The sequence below is a fragment of the Hyaena hyaena genome, unplaced genomic scaffold (assembly GCF_003009895.1).
Source record: "Hyaena hyaena isolate Hyena2069 unplaced genomic scaffold, ASM300989v1 scaffold_25, whole genome shotgun sequence".
Taxonomy (NCBI): Eukaryota; Metazoa; Chordata; class Mammalia; order Carnivora; family Hyaenidae; genus Hyaena; species Hyaena hyaena.
In genome coordinates, this window is record NW_024080657.1 from 1,737,246 (window position 1) to 1,757,593 (window position 20,348).

Sequence of the window (20,348 nt, forward strand, 5' to 3'; positions counted from 1 at the left end):
GAAACAGGCTCCAGGCTCTGAGCCGGCAGTCAGCACAGAGCCCGACGCGGGGCTCGAACCCACGAACCGCGAGATCATGACCTAAGCGAAAGTCGGACGCTTAACCGACTAAGCCACCCAGGCGCCCCAACCCTGGGAAATTCTTATTCCCATTTTATAGATGAGGAAAGATAGTTCACAGAAGTTTAGTGACCTGCCCGAAGACACGAGGAAGTAGATGGCAGACTCTTTTTCCTAACAGAGGCAAGGGCTACTGGTGGAGGAAGGTAGCTTAAAAAAAAAGAAACCCCGAGATAATAGAGTGCAGCAGAATGCTCCCATCCATCCCTCAGTCTTGTACCTGCCTTGAGTGTACCAGGTATATCATTCTTGTTCAACACAACACCATACACTGGTTATCAAATCCAGGCAGGAGAGCAGAGTAGTATATCGGTTACCAATCCAGGGAAGGACTCTAAAGGTGTCTGCGCATTGCATCTGGGCATTGGAGTTGTCGGTGACAACAGCACACAGTCAAGTACTAGATGGAATGATGCTTCACTCATCCAGAGAAGAGACAAAGCAAGATCAGCTCCTGGGATGTATGTCAGTCCCTTGTGGCTAGTGGGGCCCTCCCCCTTCCTCTGAAGCTGGTGCAGGGCCATTGGCCTACATGCAGCCTTCTCTCCTGCAGCAGAAGGACCCCGACCTGAAAGCTAGGGGTGTGCCTGAGGGGTGCTGATGTACACCAAGCCTGAGGGGTGCTTGGTGTGGAAGTGTTCCAGGCCTGAGGCCATTCTTAACACAGCTGAGTGGGGTTGGAATTACCACATGGATGTGACTGCCTCTCCCAACAATTCTGTATTGAAATTACTTGGTTATATGTCTTTCTTCTCATTGGACTTTGAACTCCTTCAAGAACAGTGACCAGATCAGTGCATGTTGTGTAGTAAATGCTCAATAAATGTCTCTTGACTTTGAAGAAAGGGAAGAGTAAGGGATGAATGAATGAAGCAGTGAATCAATGATTGGTGACTGAATTTGGTTCTCTTCTAGGTGTCTTTTTATGTTGAGACTTAGCACCTCCACAGTGGCCTTTTCTTTCTTGCCTCTTCTTTCTCAATGGAGAATGGATTAAGCTTTGTCTGTAGATGACAGTGGCCCTATCATTGCCTTAAAAAATAATAGATGATCTTCATAAAAGCCTGATTCTCAGAGTGCGTGGGTGGCTCAGGCAGTTAAGTGTGTGGCTGTTGACACTGGCTTAGATCATGACTTCACAGTTTATGGGTTTGAGTCCCACATCGGGTTCTATGCTGACCACACAGCCTGCTTGGGAATTTGTCCCTTTCCTCTCTCTCCGCCGCTTCCCTACCCTCTCAAAATAAATAAACCTTAAAAAAAAAAAAAAAAAAAGCCCGATTCTTATATTGTAGTAACCTGAGAGTTGACTGGCATTTTTTTTTTTTTTTTTTAAAGACTGGAGTTGCCTATGACTCCAAAGCAAGAAATGGGTTGATCCATTTATTTGCCAAAGGTTTGCTGCAGGTCTGCTGCGGGCCATAGCTGCTGTTTCCTCTTTACCCAGCCTTCTAGGCAAAAAGTAAGAGATACTACTACAAGATGAGTTTTTATTTCATGTTGATTGTATCTGACGTACCAATTTTTTAGATATTTTTTCTTATTTATTTTTTTTAAATTTTTTTTTTATTTTTATTTCTAGGAGAGAGAGAGAGAGAGACAGCGTGAGCAGGGGAGGGTCAGAGAGAGAGGGAGTCACAGACTCTGAAACAGGCTCCAGGCTCTTAGCTGGCAGTCAGCACAGAGCCCGATGTGGGGCTCGAACCCACGAACTACGAGATCATGACCTAAGCGAAAGTCAAACGCTTAACCGACTAAGCCACCCAGGCGCCCTTTTTTTTTTTTTCTTATTTATTAACTACTTTTTCTGGGTTAGGTGCTTACTCAGTATGAGGGCTTTTTCTAGGGATGAGATGGTGATAGGCTCAGGGTTACATGTGATAACAGACTTCAATTACTACTAAAGTCTCTTTTCTTTAAAAAAGTTTTTAAATGTTTTATTTATTTCTGAGAGAGAGAGAGAGAGAGAGAGGCAGCATGAGCAGGGAGGGGAGTCAGAGAGAGAGGGAGACAGAATCAGAAGCAGGCTCCAGGCTCTGAGCTAGCTGTCAGCACAGAGCCCGACGTGGGGCTTGAACCCATGAATCGTGAGATCATGACCTGCGCTGGAGTCGGACGCTTAGCCGACTGAGCCATGCAGGTGCCTCTAAAGTCTCTTTTCTTTTAAGTGTACTGTGCTTGCCCCCTTTTTAAATTTTTTTTTAATGTTTTATTATTTATTTTTGAGGGAGAGAGTGAGCGAGTGCCAGTGGGGGAGGGGCAGAGACCGAGGGAGACACAGAATCCAAAGCAGGCTCCAGGCTCTGAGCTGTTAGCATAGAGCCCGATGTGGGGCTCAAACTCTCAAGCTGTGAGATCATGACCTGAGCTGAAGTCAGATGCTTAACCGACTGAGCCAGCCAGGTGCCCCTTATGCTTCTCTTTTGATGGGACTAGTTTAGCATCAGTTTCTTCTTTGCTTTTTGTCTTGTACAGGCCTGGGTCACACATAGGTTTCTAAAACAAAAGTAGTAGAGCTGCTACAAGTTCATTTAAGTTTAAGTAGCCTCGGGAAACACATCTGCAGTAAGCACAGAAACCAGTTAAGGCAGGATGATTGCCCAATCACATGGTACTATGATGTACTGGAAAGAGCTTTAGGTTTAGACTGTTGAAATCCCATCACCACTATTTTCTAGCAGTTTGACCTTAGGTTGTTTGCTAAGCAAGCCTCCTGAGCCTTGGTTTCCTCACTTGAAAAACCAGGGAATGGATATTCCCTCCCTAGCAGGGCTGTGTGAGGAGTAAAAAGATGATGAAACGTTGAAGGCCCTGGTACATAATACGCACTTGGTTCGTAGTAACTATTCCATAGCTTGGATAATCGCTTAGTGAGGAAGCTGTAGAGAAATTCTTTATGGTTTCTTTAAACCCTAAGATTCTCTGACCTAGTGCCTCCTAAGAAGCTCTTTGTGAGATTTATATCTGACTTTGCCGATCGAGGCCCATTCTGGCTTACTTACGCAGCTTTGTTTAAAAGAGGTGGCCGAATTCCCTTGTGTGCAGGGTTTTCCAGCCAGTGTAGCTCTGTGTTTTTGGGATGTTTGCTGCAATTCTCAAGTTTCTAAGTAATTTCAGCCGGAGACGAGTCGGATTGATGCCCAGGCTGTTTTAACACAGGTGTTATAAACAAGATTAAGAGGTTGTTAAGAAGATATCAGGGGAGCTCTGGGACTGGCTTCCTGGAGTCCTTCTAAATTGACAGCTAATGGCTAGTTTGCCTTGATGGCTCTCTCTCTCTGAGTTCGTCGTAACCGACTAGAGATTCACCCACAGAGGAAACTTGCTTATGAAAATTCACTTTCTTTTCCTTTCTCAGAAACTAAAGTTCCCATAACATGTAATAATGTCTTTGCATTATGCAAAAACCAGTTGCCTTTGCATGGTTTTTTTTTTTTTTAATTTTTTTTTTTTTTAATGTTTTATTTATTTCCAGGAGAGAGAGAGAGAGACAGCATGAGCAGGGGAGGGTCAGAGAGAGAGAGGGAGTCACAGACTGAAACAGGCTCCAGGCTCCGAGCTGGCAGTCAGCACAGAGCCCGACTATTTACAAATAGTTTATTGTCAAATTAGTTTCCACATAACACCCAGTGCTCATCCCCACAAGTGCCCTCCTCCATGCCCATCCCTCCTCCCCCCCACATCCATCAGTCCTCAGTTTTTGTCAGCATTCAAGAGTCTCTCATGGTTTGCCTCTCTCCCTTTCCCCCACCATTTCCCCCCTTCTTCTCCCGGTTGGTCCTCTGTTAAGTTCCTCCTAGTCCTCCTATACGTGCACACATATGATATTTGTCCTTCTCTGCCTGACTTATTTCGCTCAGCATAACACCCTCAAGGTCCATCCATGTTGCTACACATGGCCAGATTTCATTGTTTCTCATTGCCATGTAGTATTCCATGGTATAGATAAACCACATCTTCTTGATCCATTCATCTGTTGATGGACACTTAGGCTCTTTCCATGTTTTAGCTATTGTGGAGAGTGCTAAGGCAGCCAATTCTTAAGGTTGTTTTTTTTTTTTTTGATACCATAAGCCTGCCCAGCTTCAAAGAAAACTGTAAAAAGGGGAGAGATAGTTCACTTTATTTTATTCTTTTATTTATGTTTCTGTATAAGACAGTTATTTAATTATCTTAATCCTTGGTAGAGTCCCTTCCTGCCCAGCAAAATATGAGTTTTGCCTTATCTGGTCTATCTACTAGATGCTACTGCTAGGAAATTGAGTGTCCTAAAATATTCTTAAAGCCAACAGTTATTATTTTAAAATCACTTTAAAGCCATTTTATAGCCTCCCTGTGAGAGCTGTGGTGCTGGGGATAGAGCTTGTAGGGGGAATTTGTGGGTGGCCAGAGGGGTTTACCCAGGCTCCCAGAGAATTCCTTTTGACCATGTTCCATGTGGACACATGGTCAGCATTCTGTTTTCTAGGTGGAGAAACCATTTCTGAGTCTAGGAATAACTCATTCACCGTGCTTGTTTTTATGGGGACTGGAGGTGTTTTGTGAACTTTAGTGGTTTATAAAGCCTGTAGAAATAGTAAAAGCTTTGAGTTGAGGAAAATAAAGTGCATCTCAGGTAAAAGTAGACACGAAACCATCTCTTTTCATTGTTTTTGATGGGCTCATCAGCAGGCAAGTATTGAGGCCATAACAGCAGATACTTCCTTCAACCTGAAAGAGGTACACTGGCACTGGAAAGAAAGCATATTCTATAATAATGCTGTGTTCTCAGACTTTAAAATATTACCCATAATGTTGAAAGATACTCTCTTTAACAGGATACTCAGGGTTAAGTTTCATGTGAGTTCTGTCTTCCTTGAAATAAAAGTGTCAGCTGTTGTGTAACAGACTTATGTGGATAAGTTTTAACCTTTAAAAAGAGTGATGGTGATAGTTAATGTCCTAGGTGCCCGAGATCAAAACCATGTCAGAACCCTTAAGGAATTCATGAGCAACCGTGAAAGACCTAGGTTACGTAAATGAGTAAAATTATTCATTTCTTACTTATGATCTGGTCCTCACTGATGCAGTCCCAGGTTATTCATCTCCCTTCCCCTTCGCACGTTCTCAAAAGATCTTCACTTTCCTCTTTTCTTTCCTGTCTGTCTTCCTGTGGTATACATCCTCTCTCCCGAACCACTCTTTCTGTTTGAAAGAGGAATGAAGTTTTGAGTCTTGGCAATGACCTCAGAGGCAACTTAGAGAAAAAGTAATTAAAGATTTCCTTGCCCCGCTTTAGTCTTAATGAAATTGTCCATTGCTAGAGGCAATATTCCACTGGCTGGAATCTTCTCTGTCAGCGTAATTACACGTAACAGGTGTGCCATATTACTTGCAAAACCACTCAGTGGGTCTGCGGGCTGCCAAACGAATAGTCCCCCTCTCCCCAACCTCTGTGACAGGTACTTACAGAGTATCTAACCTTTGTGCCACCCAAAATAATAAAGTGAATTTATTGTATCTGAGCTTTGGTTTAAAACTATAAATAATTTAAAACAGTTTGCCGTATTAATTTGTTCTTTAATGTTTAAAGATTCAGAGTGGACTGGGCAGGTTACCCCAGTGGTCTGGGGGAGGAAGTTCTTCCTGAAATCTCCGTATAGACAGATGGCACTAAGCTTTTCCAAATGGGCAAGGAGCAGCTACAGAAAAGAGCTTTCCTGGTGAAAGGCAAGGGCAGAAAAGTCGCAGAAGAGATTTTAATGTTAGTCGAGAGATGATGGCAACAGGGAGAGATGACACCAATTATACCTTTAATAGAATGATTTCCGAGGTTGTGGCTAAGGAAAGGGGTAAGGGGTGTGTACTGTCCTGCAAAAGTGAGACATCTCAGACCCTCTTCTGTCCATGGCTCCAGGCTCAAGTCCTGTCACATCCTTGAGTCTTAGTTTATTCATCTGTAAATTATGAGGTTGTACTGATATTCTTTGAATCTGAATTTTACTGTTCTTACCATTATATCAGTTGGTGCCACTGTTAGAGAATTTACTAAGGGATACATAAAATATAACCCAGCATGGTGTAAAATGATCAAATATGTAGGTGTGTGAATTCTGGCTGGTTGCAGTCACCGTAATGACCCACGGAGCTCTGAAAATATGTATCCATTATATACCTTTGCCAACAGTAAGTTGTGATTCCTGTGTGGTTCATTGGTTTAGCTGTCCTTTCCCCCTTGTCTCTTGCTGATTTAGCAGCGTGGGTTAAGGGCCTACTCTGATGTTAGGCTCTGTTGGGCGCTGAGAGGTGTTCACAGCAAGGGTCAGATCCCCAACATTCCTGCTCTTGAGGACATAGCTTTTGAATTAGTAGAGGGGATGGAGATTTATGACTGCACTGTTGTGTGCCGATAGAGATACGATATGATACACTGCTGAGGAAGCCCAGAGGTCTTACTGGAGTTTTTGGAAGACTCTTAGAGAAGGTGACCTTTGTTTGAGCTGGAGCTTAAGGCTGAGTAGGACTTCTCTAGTTAGAAAGAAGGGAAAGTCTTCTTTCTAACTAGAAAGAAGAAAGAAGAAGAAGAAATTCACGGTGTGGCTATCTGTACTTACCCCATTCCAGGGCATTGTTTGAATAGCCCGAGGTGACTCCGGGGTCCCTCCCTGAACCTTCTCTGATTCCCATGTTTAGTTTTTCCTATAGCAGGGTTTCCAGAGCAGGTATTATCCCGCTCATGCATTTTCTAGATTTAATGCCTCTTTTTTAAAGTGCAGTGGCTAATTCAGTGCTGTGGGACTGTAGCCAAATTGGATGTTATGCTTCTAATTATGTGACCTTAATATGCATTAACTTTAAAAAATTTAAAGTTGGTCATCCTGTTGATTCACTGAATCCTGAGATTTACTGAAGTCATCACCTCTTTTCTGAATGAATTGTTTTTAAGTCACATTTCTGCTGGCAGGGACTTTACATATTTGCCCTTTTGAATTTAAACAAAGGACCCCACAGTGCTTGTAATCTTTTGGTTCAGACAGTTATGGTTCTACCTATCTGTACTACCAACTGCCCACATTTCTCTGCCTGCTTGAGTAACTTTGTGAAAGATCTTGTTGAGATAAAGATAGCCGATATGTGCTGTAAACCCTTAACCTTAGTAAGCTAGACATCAAGGAACTGTAGCCAGCTGGGTGTGACTTGCTCTGAATGATTCCCTGCTAGTGTCTAGTGGTCCCCCTTTTTTCCCTCTAAGCATGTGCATAACTGTACCATTTTGCCAAATTTTTAAGATCTTTTTTTTAAGAAATAAAATTTTATAAATACAGTTGAAGTTTACCTTTCCCTATGTAATCCCATTTCATTGTGCGCCTCCCCCTGATCCAATTTCTTTATTACCCTTTTTAGAAGCAGTAACTATCCTGAATTTGGTGATTATTATTCCCACACATTTTTTAAAATTATTACTACTTATGTGTACAACCAGTAATTATTGAAATTTTCTTTTCGTTTTTCTTATTACAAATATGTTCCAGCGAACATTTCTTTAAATATCTCCTTGTGCGTATGTCTGAAAATTTCTGTAATGTATATATAACTAGGGTAGAATTGCTGGGGTAGTCCAGAATTATATGTGTTTTTGGTGTTACTAGGTATCACCAGATAGTTCTATACTTAAACTTACTATCAGTAAGTTTTAACAGATCCTGTTTCTCCACATCTTTACCAACGCATCACTATATCTTAATTTTTTCATTTTTGCCAGTCTGATGCTATTTTATGATTTTTCTGATGTCTAGTGCTTTGGGTCCCTTTTTATATGCCTGTGGGCTGCTCAGTATTTTTTCTTTTGTGATCATAATTGTAATGCTATTCTTTGTCAGAAGTTGATTTTAAGTAATTGTAAAATTCTGTCATATATGTAGGACTTTGCATTAGCAATCATTAAGAAAAATTGAATCTTGGGTTCTGTTTTCAGAGCTGTATCTTTATCTTATTTAATCTTACTCTCCCTTACTAAAGGCAGTCCTGTGAGGTAGCAGGGCAGGGCAGAGCATTTTTATAAATGCTGCCGTGATAAGTCGAATGACTTATCTTAGGGCATATGACTCTTGAGTGATTCACAAGAACCTAGATTTTTCTGATTATTGTTTTGCTGCCCTTTGCATTGTACTATGTAACTTCTTTTAGATCAGTGCACTTCTGTTGTTATTGTTGTTGGATTGATGTCTAATATTCCCTCTGGCACCTAATAGAGTCATGTTCATGTTCTGTTAGCTTAGTAAACACTTCCTGAGTGAATGAATGAATGATGATGGTTCTGGTGTAACTGACAAAACGTTCATAATAAGTCTGCTAAAATGGGGGTGGTTTACCTTCCAATGATTTTACAAGTATCTGCCTTTGTTAGCCTTGATAAATAAAGAAACTGAATCAACATTCAGCTTTCTGTTGCAGCTGCAGAATTAATCAGAGAAGATGTCAAAGTAAATCATGGACACTAAAGTATAGTTTGCACTCTTAAAAAAGAAATCTACACATCCTTTGGAGGTGAGCTGAATATATATATATGTATTCAGGCTTTAACAAGAATTTTTTTTTGGTAGGAAAAACGGATTAAGTAGAGTCTTAATGACTTGTGATTTAAATAATAAATCACATCCATGTTACTTGTCAGCCAATCAGATTACGGATTTTAAGTGAGAGTCTTGGTGATTTTAATTTTTGATACACTGATTTTTCCCCACTCCTTATGGGCATTGTTAAAACTCATGTTCTCCAGTAATTATTGTGTTCTCAGTACCTGTAATTTTCTTTTGTGTGTGTGTGAATTAAGTAAATGAGAGTTCTAGTTTATATTTGTGAAAACTTTCCTTGAAGATTTTTAGTGTTTGGTACTTGGTTTCTCTTCCAGAAAGAAAGGTAGTAAATTGCCATGATTCATTACATTTTTTTTAAAGCTTTAAGTCTTGTAAAGACATAATATGTAATTATATATGAATAACTGGAATATTTCTGAGACATTTCTTTAAAAATATGATAATCCCTTGTTGGTATAGCACTCTGTAGTTTACCTACGACCTTCTCATACGCTGTTTTAGTCATCACAACAACCCTTTGAGGTAGGTAGAATTTTCTGTCTCTGATGGCTTTGATCCCTTATTATGAACTTTGGCTGATGGTAGTTGCAGCATTAGAGATTGTGAGCTTTTTCAGTTCTGGTGCCTTAAGCAAATTTGCAAGGGAGCCCTGATGTTAACTTTGGCAGGTTTCATGCCTGCAAATATTGATTGAGCCAGAAGTCCTAGTTGTAAAATGTCACCGGTGAATGTGCAGCCAGCAAAAGCAAGGGAAAACTCATTACTGCAGCTCATCTGTAACTTCTGGGTCAGGCCACTCACTACCATCTGGTAAAAATGAATGTTTGAAAACTCCCTTTTATTCTGACAAAATGTAATCAGGCGAGGTTAACAGCAGATGATTTCTGAGCATTTCAAATTGGTTATACCAACCCATCCCACAAGCTTGGGTTTGTGACATTCCGTATGTCCAATTACCTTAAGAGGTATCAGGAAGCTCTAAAATTATGAAAACCTCAAAATAATGGCAGGAAGGAATTTAATTGTGTATATACCTACCTTTCTTCCCTGTGTTGCATGCCCCCCCCATATTAAAAGTGTTTATTCTGAAAAAGAAAAGCCAATGATAGAGAAATAGGATTACTGTCTTGAAATCTAAAGATTGTTTTTTGTTTTTTTTTAATATGAGAGTGAAACTAATCGTGTTTATTTTGCTTTAGAAATATTAGGAGAAAAAAGAGAGAAAGATTAGGGACCAAGGAAGAAAAATAAAATGAAATGTTTCTCCTCAATTTAACAAACTCTCTGAGTGATCCAAAGATGGAAGAGGCACAACCTAGGGAGGAGGGAAGTTTCTGGTCACTGGAACTGTTAGGAAAGTCTTAATCTGTGCCCAGCAGACATGTTTTAAAGGGGATTCACATCTCACATAGATGATTGGGTTAGATCAGGGCTTCCTAAAGCCTGGGTGTCTCTAGTTCCTCAGAATTACTGCAGGAGGTTGTGAATCCAGACAGGTGTCCACGGGCATTTTCTGTAGAATGAGTCTTAAATCTCTCAAAATCAATCCATCTCTCTCTCTCTCTCTCTCTCTCTGTCTCATAAATGTAGGAGTTAAAAAACACAAAGTCAGTGAAAAGTATTACCAAATAGATAGTAATGTGTTTGTTGTCATCGTGTCCTTTCTCAGTCATTGGATATTAAAAGGTATGGCAGATGGGATGGGGTCTGTCCTATTTTGACATTAAAAAAGGGATCCTCCTGTTAAAACCTGTTAGTGGTCACCACCCTTTCCAACCTTGAGGTTCTTTGATTTTTGACTTAGTTGTGTAAAAGAGATGTGGGAAGCTACACGCATTGTCTTCTATGAGCCAAACTCTGCTGGGCACTCTAGAACATTGGCCTTTATGTACTTACATATATATATATATACACATACACACACACATATATATACACATTAATACCTAAAAGTGTGAAAGTGGTTATTGTTCCTAGCTTATAGATTGAGAAAACTCAGGCTTAAAGTAGCGGGACTAGGCTTTGAATTTAGGAAAATTTGGCTCCAGAACTCATTCTCCATGTAGGATGTCACCATTGCAAACAGGTTAGCAAAGACTAGTTAGTATTGCAAAGTAGGAAAAGCACTAAATTAGGAATTAGAAGCCTTGTATTATTGCTTATTGCAGACAAATTGCTTAAAGCCACTAGGCTCAGATTTCCCTATTTCTATAAAGAGAGGGATAAACTAGATTATCCCTTTGAGCTCAAATTTCTGAGCCTTTGCCATTGTTTGATATTTAGGAAATAGTACTTCATGGCCCTACCTGGAAGGCCCTTTCCTGAAGTTATCTGAGCTGCTTGGTGCTAGGTTAAAAATTCCTGGTCTATAAATTCCTGGTTTATTATAAGGTTATGGAAGATTTCCTTTGACTTTTTCCATTTTTTAATAAAATTGAATGTATTTTTTTTCTTCCATTGAATTGAAAGTATATTTTATGAAAATCACCCCCTTTCTAAGCCAGGTAACTTAGAATATTGAAGCCATTTAGACATCCCCCCCCAAATATACATCTCCACTGTTATATTCTGGTATAGATGTGCTCTTCACATTAATAATTGCACTGTGTGTTTTCATAATTTATCATAATGATGCCATTATTGCTTATTATAGAAGTCCCCTTTCTTCCCCCCATCCCCAAGTCTAATTGAGGTCGAGACAAGACCATAAATGCGATAATATAGATTGCATGCTCAGAGGAAATGGAGTTGGTTTCATAGTGGAGTTTTAATTTAGGATTCGTTCTGGTGATGTAGCCTCTTCCTATGGTACATTACTTTGAGCCCAATATAACTGCATTTTCCCACAGCTCCTCATTATAGCTACAGCTTCTCACTGCTTTTTAATTAAAAAAAAAAAAAAGAGGGAGAGAGGAAAAAATGAAACCAAAAGCTTAGGTTGGATATTGTCTGGGTACGCAGGGAGTATTCCTAGACAGATTACTTATTTAATTTTTTAACTCTTTCAAAGCTTTCATGGCAATGTCTTGATTTCTGCTTCCAGGGGGAGATAGATATGTATATATATCATCCATCACACATGCACACACATAATAGGCTTCAAGGTTTTTCAGAGAGTAAAAGCATCTTATATATATATAATCTTGAAGCTTACTATAAGCTTTGAGCAAGTGGAAATCCTTTATTTATCCTGGAAAGGCTACCAGCTGTGTGGTTGAATGGTAGCAAATGCTTAGTGAGCATTTATACCGCTCACCACCTATTGGGAGGAGGGCAGGGAGTGCAGAAGAATTTTTAAATCTTTAAAGGCCGGTGTTCTGGTACATCAGAAGTTAAGAGTTAATCATTTTTTCCTCTAGTCTTGTGGGCACCAGAAAACAAAGAAATGACTTGATGAAGTACAGTTTCTTTTGTCCTTCCTTCATCTTGAGGGATTCCAAACACCCTTCAGATCCCACAAAAAATTAATCTCCAAAGGTGACTGGAAAGAATGGCTTAATCCTTTTGGGACTGGTTTTGTAAGATGCAGGGAGAGCTCGGGCCTGAGCTGTTGACCTCTCTGACAGGCTGTGAGGTTTCCATTCCCTTCCCAAATCCAGGGCCCTTTGGCTCTTCTGTAGCGGAATCAGTTTGACAGCCCTGAGATTCTTCCCACTTAAATATTCTTGTTTTGTCTTGTGTGACTGATCACTCTCTCGGTAGTGAATATTGGTAAATATGATGTAGATGTTTATTTCTAGGTCAGGGTGTTGTTAGCTTCATAATTTTTTTGAGGGGGAGGACCTTTCACAAATAAGACTTCAGCATTTTGTGAGTCCATATTTTATGCAGTGTTGCTGGAAAGACAGTTCCGTTTTGGCTTTATCAGGGAACAGGAATCCCCCAGATGAAAATCCTCTAGATCTGTGCTAGCCAGTCTGGTAGCCTCTAGCAGTATCCGGCTTGTAGGTGCATGAAATGGGGCTGGGTCTGTGCTGAGGTCCACGGTAAGTGTAAAGTAGTCTGCAAAGTCCAGAGACTGTGTACGGAAAGAGATGTAAAATATCTCATTAGTAATTTTTAAAATATTGATTACATGTTGAAATGATAATATTTTGAATATATTCAATTAAAAAATGTATTACATTTAAAGCCATCTGCTTTTTACTTTTTAAATGCGTCCCCTAACAAACTTAAAAGTACATCTGTAGCTTGCATTACATTTTGATTGGGCAGCTATGTCCTAGACTGTTAAGCCCCTTGACAACAAAGCAGTGTTTATCTTATTCACACTTATGTTCCCAGTCGCCAGCACAGGCCTTATACATAGTTGCCATTTAATAAAAATTTGTTACAGAAATGAATCTAAACCTTTGTTATTCTTTTTTTATTAAAAAATTTTTTTTAATGTTTTATTTATTTCTGAGAGAGAGACAGCGTGAGCAGGGGAGGGTCAGAGAGGCAGGGAGACACAGAATCCGAAATAGGCTCCAGGCTCTGAGCTGGCTGTCAGCACAGAGCCCAACACGGGGCTCGAACTCACAAACCATGAGATCATGACCTGAGCCAAAGTCGGACACTTAACCGACTGAGCCACCCAGGCGCCCCAAAACCTTTATTATTCTGAGTGGTCAAATTTCAGAGATGAGTGGAAATTTCAGTATTTGGAGTGTTCATATGTGAAAAAGAGACAGTTGAGAAGAACAGACTTTCTTTCTTTCTCTCTCTTTTTTTTTTTTTTAAGTTTATTTTGAGAGAGACCGGGAGAGTGAGCAAAGAGAGAAGGGGAGAGAGAATCCCAAGCAGGTTCTGTACTGCCAATGCAGAGCCCAGTGCGGGGCTCCAGCTCACGAACTATAAGATCATGACCTGAGCTGAAACCTAGAGGCGGACGCCCACCTGACTGAGCCCCTCAGCTGCCCCCGGATGGCTTACCTGTCTTGGAGGTGGGAGCTGATGATGTTGGTGAAGGAGCCAGGTCTGAGCATCCTCATGGGTTCTGCTCTGCTCTGCTCTGCGGGAGAGCTGCTGCAAGAGGAACTCAGGCTTAATGCCCTGTGTGACAGGGGAGGGAATCGTGGCAACAGTGAACCAGAAGGTTGCCCTCTTAGGGATGTTCTGCTTAAACTATTCCTTTTTTTTTTAAAAAATATTTATTTATTTTAGAGAGAATGACAGAATGTGAGTGGGGGAGGGGCAGAGAGAGAGGGAGACACAGAATCTGAAGCAGGCGCCAGGCTCTGAGCTTTCAGCACAGAGCCCAACGCGGGACTCAAAACCACGAACTGTGAGATCTGACCTGAGCCGAAGTTGGACGCTTAACCGACTGAGCCACCCAGGCGCCCTGGGAGACAGAATCTGAAGCAGGCTCCAGGCTCTGAGCCATCAGCACAGAGCCCGATGCGGGGCTCGAACTCTTGAACTGCGAGACCATGACCTGAGCCGAAGTCAGACGTTCAACCGACTGAGCCACACAGGCACCCCTAAACTATTCCTAAAGATGAACAAAGCTGTTCTTGTCTCAAGAATCCGTGCTGGTCCTGTCTGTCCCTGTGTCCCTATTTAGACGTGACCCAAATGGAAGCCTGGGAATGCCAGTGGGCCAGCTCATTACTTGAGGGCCCTTCAAGACTCGCAGTTCCTTAATACGTTATTTGTTGAATGAATGGCTTAGCAAATATTATTCTAATGTGGCCAAGGTCTCACATGACTTTATCTGTGGGTATATGTTCTTGACTGAAAGTCCCTCAGACCTGTCTCAGTTAGGGTCTTGGGATCCTGGTAGATCAGCAAACTTCCCAGAGATCGGGTTCAACTTTGAGAAGGGGCTGGGTTGTCTTTGCAAGGGTTTATTGAAGGATCTCAGGCATCCCATCTTCCCACTCGTAAAATAGAACTGTTAACCTACTTCTCTTCCCCAGAGATGTGGTGGAGATTAAAATAGGTGCTTTAAGTTCTGCAGAAGGAGAGTGCTATTTCAGTGGAAATTATTAGAGGTAAAAGTGAAACTCCTCCCCTACCTCTGAAATGTTTGTCTTAAAAAAGTAGGTTGGAAGCTGTATTCCAAAGAGACATTGCCTGTGTTCTCTCAGTTTTACGTTTCTTAACCAGGGAGGTGGCACGCGGGGGGATTTAGCTTTCTCCTTTTAATTGTGGTCCACTGCCTTTTCTCTCTGCCCTCAGAGATAAACAATCCAGAAACCTCCTTTCCGTGGAGAACTATGGAGCTCATGCTTTGATTTGACTGCTGCAGCAGGCTCACGCTAATCAGAATCGCAGCAGGGCTCGCTTTATGAGCCTGAAAGAATTAGTGTTCCCAGGGGGCTGAGGTTCCTTACCTGCTGGGGAGCCACAGATTTCTGGTTTGAAGCCTTCCCTCCTTTAGGATCAAGCTACCTTTCCTTCCTTTCTCACGTGAAAACCACCACCACCTCCTTTTTCTTGTGCTCCCTGGTAACCGGCATGTTTATTTCTTTCTTGTTTCTCTCCTTTTTTTCTAAGTGTAGACCGGTAATGACAATGGAGTTTTGTAATTTTTGTCTTTATGGAAATAGAATGTTATCGTATGAAATGATAATCTATCTCATGGAGGCTAGAAACAGTGAAAAATAGCAGGTGGTAACCCACGAACCAAAATGTCTAATGTGAGTTTTCTAAGCGGTGTCATATGCTTAGACTTACTGGCACACCTGGTATGTGGAACCAGCAGGGAGTGTGAATACAGAGGGGAATGACTTTGCACCACTGCGGTGGTGGAGTTCAGTAGCAGTGTGGGTTATACGTCACGAGGTGAGATGTGTCATGTGGCTAGTAGAAATTTGTCTCCTATCACCAGACAGCTTAGCAAGTTGGCAGCAAATGTGGCATTTTCTTCTGGTGGCAGTAATAAACCATGTCGCACCTAGCACACTATTGGTGTGTTTGTTATAATGATAAAGAAAAGCTCGTTGAGCCTAACACACATGTCTTGTGTTGAGGGCGGCAGAATCATGTGGATTACCTTATAGTAAGAATGTCTTCTATTTCTTTAGTAGTGTTATAGTTTAGCATTCTTTCACTAAAGTTTGCAACCTTTTGATACAGACCTCCAGTTATGAATAAGTTCTGGGAATCCAGTGTATAACAAGAGTGACTACAATTAACAATACCGTATTGTATACTTGAAAGTTGCTAAGAGAGTAGATCTTAAATGTTCTTACCACCAAAAAAAATAATAATAATTTTTAAACAGTAATTATATGAGGTGATTGAGGTGCTAACTAACTTATGTGGTAATTGTTTTGCGATACACACACACACACACACACACACACGAATCAGATAATCACATTGTGACACAATGTTATATGACAATTATATTTTGTTGAAGCTGGGAAAAAATGGTAAAAATACACACATATAAAAGCATCCTTTGAAGTTCACAGGGAAAGGAGTTATAATGTCCATTTGTCCTTTGCAGATGAGGAAACTAAGGTTCAGAAAGGTTACACGACATGCCCAAAGTTGCACCAGCAGTGAGCTGAGCTGGTGGGGGATGGTGGGCTTTTTGATACCTGGTGCCATGCTGTGTCTCCTCAGCCCTGAAGCCCATTTCAGTGGTGCCCCATTTTCTTCCAATGTAATAGAAGGTTTCTGTTAAGAACTCCTCTGGGGACTGCAGTGTCAAAGGCAAAATGAGGACCTAACTGTGTGGTGGACAGAGCCCTGGACTAGCAGCCAAGAAGTGGCGATTCTGATTTCAGTGCTGCTGCTGGTTTTGTGACTTTGGGTAATACTGCGTCTGGGCCTTACTCAGTAAAGTAGGACTTCGGAGTGCGGTAGACCCTTGGATATTACATATGTAATATTCTCTGTTTGAACTACTTGTGAGTGACTGTAGTCTTCCTTAGCGAATAAAAACCATGTGCGAAGGGATTGGTGTTGGGGATTGTGTCATAAGTAGTAAGCTAGCCTAACCTATCTCAAAGTGCCTCTTCTCCCTGGGATTTCTGTATGCACAAGAACTTTTGGGAAGTGGTAAAATTTTGCATATTAAAAAAATTCTGTAAAAAAAGAAAAAAGCCAACTACCTTGTAGGTGATTTCAGTTATTTACTTATGAAATCATTGAAGGTCTGAAAAATGACCACTTAGAACTTAACTTCATTTTGTGGGAGGAATTGTATTGTGTGGTGCTTTTCATATGGTGAATTCCTTTTTATGTTTTATATTTTTAATGTTTATTTATATTTGAGAGAGAGAAAAAGAGTGCAAGTGGAGGAAGGGCAGAGAGAGAGAGGTGGACAGAATCTGAAGCGGGTTCCAGGCTCTGAGGTGTCAGCACAGAGCCCAGCGCGAGGCTCGAACTCACAAGCTATGAGATCATGACCTGAGGTGAAGTCGGATGCTTAATCGACTGAGTCACTGAGGCGCCCCTCAATCCATGAATTCTTGAAAGCTTTTAGAATATTTACTATGTATGCCCTACTGTGTCTTTTCCAGCTCTGGAATCTTGTGTTTCCTTTTTCTCTTTTTCAGCCCAACAGAGGCACAAAACGTCCCCGGGATGATGAGGAAGAAGAACTGAAAATGCGGCGGAGACAAGCTGGCACTCGAGAACGCGGCCGCGGCCGAGAAGAGGAGACGAGTGTGGCAGAAGAAGCCGATGATGACAAAAAAAGACTCCTTCAGATTATTGACAGAGAGGGTGAGGAGGAAGAGGAAGAGGTAAGGTGATAGGCTTGGCTGGCCCTGACACAGTATCCGTGGAGTGTAATTTTAGGCCAGATACTTAATTTCTCTGAGATTTTCAGCTTAATCTGTAAAATGGGGGTAAGATTACTTATTGCACAGTGTTGACATGAAGGTTAAATGGGATAGTGAAGTTGGGAAAGCATTTTTCAAAATGTGAAGATTATAGAGTTTTTAAATTATTCTGGATTCTGTGTTTAATCGAGGCCCGAGCACTCAATTGTGGGGCTGTTGGTCTTGAGTGAGGAGGTTCGGGTGGCTTCCTAGACCGGACACATTGAAGGCACTTAGATTTTTTAATATAGTCAATAGCCCCTTTTTGAAAGAGGAGTAGAATTTTATCAAACTTGTGGAAGAAGGACTCTTCACTTGACATGGCATTTGTAAAGCAACAAAGATAAGTTCAAGGCAGAGCTAAGAGATGAGGTATTTAGGTGTGACTGAAAAATTACAGTTTAGGAAAAGAGGTGCCTAAAGGCCTTTCTGTTTGCTTTTCCAAAGGGTGCCTTAAAGGCCCACTCATTCCTACCCCAGGACTTTTTTACTTCTGTGTCCTTTGCAGAATGTTCTGCCCCTAATGCTTTTCATGGCTGGTTTCTTCTCATTCAGGGTCTCAGTTCAGATGTTTCCTCCTCAGAGAAACCTGTCCTATCTCTGAGGTACTCCTGTGAGTCATTCTCTCATTGTCTTGCCACCTTGTTCAGGAAACAAACACGGCACTTATGGTCTGAAATCCTCGTTTGTTTATTGTATTCATTTGTTATCCTTGTCCCCACCTCCTGTGAAAACGGAGACTGGCTCTGTTTTGTTCACAGCTGTATCTCCAGCACTCGGTGCAATGCCTAGCTCTTGGTAGGCCTTCAATTTGTATTTATTGAATGAAAAACTGAATGAAGCTAAAAAGGAGTCGAGGTAAAATATCAGTGATTAAAAATAAAATGACCTTACCTAAGTGTCTTTTTATACCTAAGTGTCTTTTTATATCCTTAAGTGTTAACTTGTATGTTATTTCACTCTGGCATTTTGTTCAATATGAATTATGGAAATAGATTCTTAAGAGCCAACTGTTTTTTGGTTCCCTGAAAGACCTGATGCTAAGTTTGGATTTTAAAAATGAAGCTGGAGTGTGAATCTGAGAAAGGAAAAAAATGGATTCATATTCCAGAAAGGTCTTTACTGTGTTGTGACAATAACTCTCTTCTCACTAGGATTTGTACCAGTGCTAATTTGGGGATCTGCCCCTAAAAGACGGTGGCACCTTGGAAATCTGTGGTGGGAGACAGTCCCGAATTTCCTCTCTGAGGGCAGCAGCCCTGCTCGGCTTAGACAAACAGTGTGTGTAGCACATCCTCCCCCTCCCCTCCCTCCCTCTCTCCCTCTCTCCTTCCCTCTCTCCTTCCCTCTCTCCCTCTTCACTAGCTTCTGCTCAATCTGTTAGCCCTGCAGCAGCAGTTAATTGGCAGGTATAATTCCCATGTAGGGCAAGGCTGGTACTGGAGGATTAGGATAGTAGCTGTCATGGGTAAGTGGTTTCTAGCCTGGGAGACAGAAATGTAATGTGGGACCAGGCCTTCTGTTAAGGGACAGGGGAAAAGAGATCGCTTTGTAAAAATGACACATGGAAGACTGCAAGTCCAGGAGTTATTTTCTCACTGCCACCAAAGTCCCATTTGATGAGAAACAAGTGATGTTTGCCCCTGTGAAGTCACGTGAGCTTGTAAAATATTATTGTCCTTTTTGTGCTACATCACCAGCATTCATCTTTCTGAAATCTCCCTCTGCTTTCTGACGTTGAGCTATTGTAGGTACTGCTGTGGTCGATGGCTAAGACCGATAATTCAGTTTTCCCCAGCGTTGGAGAGAAATTAAAGGTGGGAAGGCCAGACCCTGGAGAGGCTAAGGTTTTGGGAATCCTCCGAGAGCTGTATTAACGCTAATACGTTTTTTTCCTACAGAGTGGGCGAGACGTCAGCCCTTGGAAAGAAAATGGGGGTTGAGGTTGCTTAACAGTGATTTTACCGTTCTAGAAATTTAGATCAGTTAGTTAAATCCTAGTAGTACATTGGGTACATCGTGCGTGTTGCTAATAGTAACAATAAGGGTTTATATGAATGTAGTCGTAAAACAGTTTACTTACCTCATCTCTTTAGGTCATCTCTGTGACCTTGAGGGATACAGGTAATGTTTTTGCCCTCCCTCTCTCCCTGCCTGCCTGCCTGCCTTCACATCTTCACTTCATGCTTGTTGTGTGCCGGGCACAGGAGAGTCAGTGAACAAGTAGACAACGGGCCCTCGAAAGGGGTATTTGCCCTGTGTTAGGTTGGAGAGATTGGCTGGGCCCCATCCTGCCTGACCTTCTTACATGGGTCATGTGAAGGATTTAGGATTTTATTCTGAATGCCAAGTGGAGGAATTCAAGAAAGACTTGAGAAGTAGAGTCAGTTGGACTTGATGAGGGTTTGAGGATTATATTCAGCAAAGTAATGTCACCGTGTAGCTAATAAGTAGTGAAGCTAGACTCTGAGTCCTGACTGAGCTGGGGCATGGACTTCAGTTTGTATTATATCTCTTTAAGCTGCAGGTAACCTGGGATCGGGTGGGAGTCCAGGAGAGGCTCTCAAGGTCCAAGAGTCTTTGATAACATCAAAGAAATGTGTCCTGCCCAAAACAAGTTTACAGTGTCTCCCAATATATGAAAATAGACATTTAATAAAATAATATCTAACATCTTAAAGTACTTACACAATTATGACTCAGTGATTTCCAAAAGGATACGTTTCCAGCTTTAAAAAAAATTTTTTTTTGAATGTGTATTTACTTTTGGGGGAGAGAGAGAGAAAACACACAGGGGAGGGGCAGAGATAGGAAGAAAGAGAGAGAATCCCAAGCAGGCTCTGCACTATCAGTGCAGCACCCTGTGTGGGGCTCAAACTCACGAACCGAG

At 41.5% G+C, this 20,348-nt stretch overlaps 1 protein-coding gene across 1 annotated transcript in view; it reads left to right on the forward strand.

Moving 5' to 3' along the window:
• Positions 1-20,348, forward strand: part of CTNNBL1 (catenin beta like 1) — a 162,568-nt gene that overhangs the window by 15,368 nt on the left and 126,852 nt on the right. The window contains exon 2 of the mRNA XM_039227069.1: positions 17,192-17,380. Within this exon, the coding sequence (XP_039083000.1) occupies positions 17,192-17,380 (189 nt within the window). The remainder of the gene's footprint in view (positions 1-17,191; positions 17,381-20,348) is intronic.